At 45.5% G+C, this 3,027-nt stretch overlaps 1 protein-coding gene across 1 annotated transcript; it reads left to right on the top strand.

Annotated features, from left to right (window-relative positions):
• The first annotated feature begins 656 nt into the window (after positions 1-656).
• Positions 657-1,118, top strand: LOC145126691 (uncharacterized). Its single transcript, XM_079062001.1, has one exon. It carries the CDS (start codon positions 657-659, stop codon positions 1,116-1,118), a length of 462 nt encoding a protein of 153 aa, XP_078918127.1.
• Positions 1,119-3,027: the final 1,909 nt, after the last annotated feature.

Genomic DNA, 3,027 nt, shown 5'->3' with positions numbered 1-3,027 from the left:
TACAACTTGCATGCATAGGGCAACCATCAGTGTTGATTGAGGTTCTTGGTACTGCTAGTGGTAGAGGTTGAGGGTTTCTAGATGAGTCTATGATGTGTATGTTGTGTAGCATAGGTTGTTATGGTTGTAGTGTGGTAACTTAGAGGAATCAGATTGGTCTTGGGGATGGTACAGGTATGTGTGGAAGGTAGTATTAAGCCCCGTACTACTGGAAACATAGGACCTATATCTGAGACGAGTGCAGATCCAGAAAGTATAAGGAGGCTGGTGTTGAGGAAACCTCCTCAAATATCTTTTATTGATTGCTTTCATGTTGTATTTTCAGTTTGAGGATGGTGATGACTACTTGCAGAGGTTCAGGTTTCGGTTCGGGCTCTAGTTCGGGTTCGGGCGCTGAATCGATTGATGCGAGACTGCATGAGCTTATCGCAACCGAGGTTACTCGCGACATCCTTAAAGCTACCCTTATGATTTTCCGTATCCTTAAGGAGGGGATTTTGGAGATCATGGAGGAGCGGCTCAAGTCATTTTGAGCCAAGATTGCTGCGGGTCAAGTTGGGGCTCGAGCTCCCTCTTTCCTGAAGTTCAAGGCTTGTGGAGCACCTGAGTTCTTTGGGGTTAAGGACCCCATCATCAGCCGATGTTGGATCGCTGACATGGAGAATGCTCAGCGAATGACCTTTTGCCCTGAGGGAGCAAAGGTGGGTTTCGGATCCTGCTTGCTGAGGGATAGGGAACAGGACTGGTGGGAGGTGGTTACCCGAGCCGTGGGGATAATAGGAGTGGTCGATATGACATGGGAGGACTTTGTTCAGAGATTCCAAAGGGAGTTTGCAATAGCTATAGAGGTGCAAAAACTAGCGAGGGAGTTTCAAGACCTTCGCCAAACTAGGGAGACTGTGTCGGAGATCATCGTAAAATTCAGGGAGAGGGCATTGTTGGTTCCGCAGTATGTTGCAGATGAGGTGATGAGGAAGACGAGATATCATGCTATGTTGAGGGATGACATTAGAGAGTTCGTGAGTTTCTTGGGGTGTAAGACCCTGAATGACATGACCGAGAAGGATCGCGAGCAGGAGATTGTGTTGGAGCTCCGGGAGAAGTGGAAGCCGGAGTAGGTTCAGATAACTGTGAGTCCGGCCAAGAGGCCCAAGACCTCCGATACCCACACCAAAGGCCAGCAGGTCCAGGATCATTGTGCCAAGTGCGGCGAGCCGCACAGTAGATCTTGTCAAGCAGCAGGCTCAGTATGTTACAGTTGTGGCCAGTCGGGCCACATGAGCAAGGATTGCCCCAAGAAGGGTTTGATTTGTTTCCATTGCAATCAGACCGTCCATAAAAAGGTTGATTGTCCGAGATTATTTGGAGGAGCAGTGGTGGTGCCTGCTCCAACCACCTTGAGGATTACCAACTGCCGCCATGGCAAGGTGGAGGCCCTTATGGTGAAGAGCAGGGCTTTTCAGTTGACCACCAACGAGGCCCGTTCAGCGCCGGATGTTGTGACTGGTATATGTTCTAGACTTATTTTTTATTGTTTCCTTAATTATGCTTATATCTATTATGATATTATATAGGGACCTTTTTGGTCAATGGTTTGTTTGTTCATGTCCTGTTTGATTCGGGGGCTACCCGATCCTTCGTGTCTCTTACGCTTAGTAAGAAATTTCGAGACGATCTGGGAACTTTGAGTTCCCCTCTAGAGGTGGAGATTACGGATGACTGTATCGTGAGTGCTTCGAGGGTCTTCCGAGGGTGTCTCCTGAACATGTTCAGTGAGACGTTTCCTATTGACTTGGTACCGATTCCCTTGAGGAGATCGAAGGTGATCATCGAGATGGATTGGTTGGGCCCCAATGGGGTCGTGATTGATTGTGAGTGGCAGTTGGTTAGAGTTCGAACCCCAAGTGGGGGAGAACTGGTTATTACTGGTGAGAGAGCTTCACATGGACCAGCTCTCTGTTCGGCTACGAAGGCTAGGAGATTTTTGCAGCAGGAATGTTCTGGGTTTCTGACTTATGTTTCAGATATGCGGGTTGAGGCCACATCAAAGCTGAGCAGGGTACATATTGTGCGAGATTTTCCTGAGGTTTTTCCTTAGGAGTTGCCGGGAGTGCCTCCCGAGAGGAAGGTTGAGTTTCGGATTGATTTGATGTCTGGTTTGGCTCCGATAGCCAAGGCGTCGTATCGTCTAGCACCGCCTGAGATGCAGGAGTTGTCTACGCAGCTGCTGGAGCTGTTAGACAAGGGTTTTATCCGTCATAGTAGTTCTCCGTGGGGATTATCGATCCTGTTTGTGAAAAAGAAGGACGGGTCGCACATGATGTGTATCGACTATCGGGAGTTGAACAAGCTTACGGTGTGTAACGCCCGTGTTTTGGCTAAGCATTAGTATGATGATGTAATATTTAGGGTCAACAATTGTAACCTATTTGAAGTAATAAAGAATAATTTTTTGAGTATTATGTGATTTATGTGATTTTATGTGCATTATACTTATTTATAACGACGTAATAAAAATAAGCGTCAAAAATAAACTAATAGATAGACCCAATATCTATGAAGAAAGTTGAAGTAGTCATAACAAGGATTTTGGGGATATAAATCCGACTTATAACGAAGAAGTTATGACCTGTCGAAGGTTTGCGGCAAAACCGGCACGACACCGGGAATCGTAAAAAGTGAATTTATGATAAAATACTTTTTAGCCATAGTAATCTAAACGAAAGACGTAGTATACATTAAACCGAGAGCGTGCATAAAAAGAACGTCCAAATATGACTTCGTATGAGGAAGTTATGATCTTTCTAAGATTTAGCATAACAGTGCACAACCCGGAAATTGAATTTTAGATCGGTCGATTTTTAGCCAAAATAATCTAAATGAGAAATGAAGATATCGTTAATAGGAGTTCAACGATAAAAAGACAGTCGAAAACGGAGCTCGTATGCGAAAGATATGGACGGAACTTAGTCCCTACTCGTCGAGCGAGCGACGAATTCGATACAGTTTTGTAAATTTGAGATAGAA

The sequence above is a fragment of the Lactuca virosa genome, chromosome 7 (assembly GCF_052849685.1).
Source record: "Lactuca virosa cultivar CGN04683 chromosome 7, Lactuca_virosa_CGN04683_v6, whole genome shotgun sequence".
In the NCBI taxonomy this organism is placed as follows: Eukaryota; Viridiplantae; Streptophyta; class Magnoliopsida; order Asterales; family Asteraceae; genus Lactuca; species Lactuca virosa.
The sequence above is the reverse complement of the archived record's forward strand: the minus strand, read 5'-3'. Positions and strand labels throughout refer to the sequence as shown.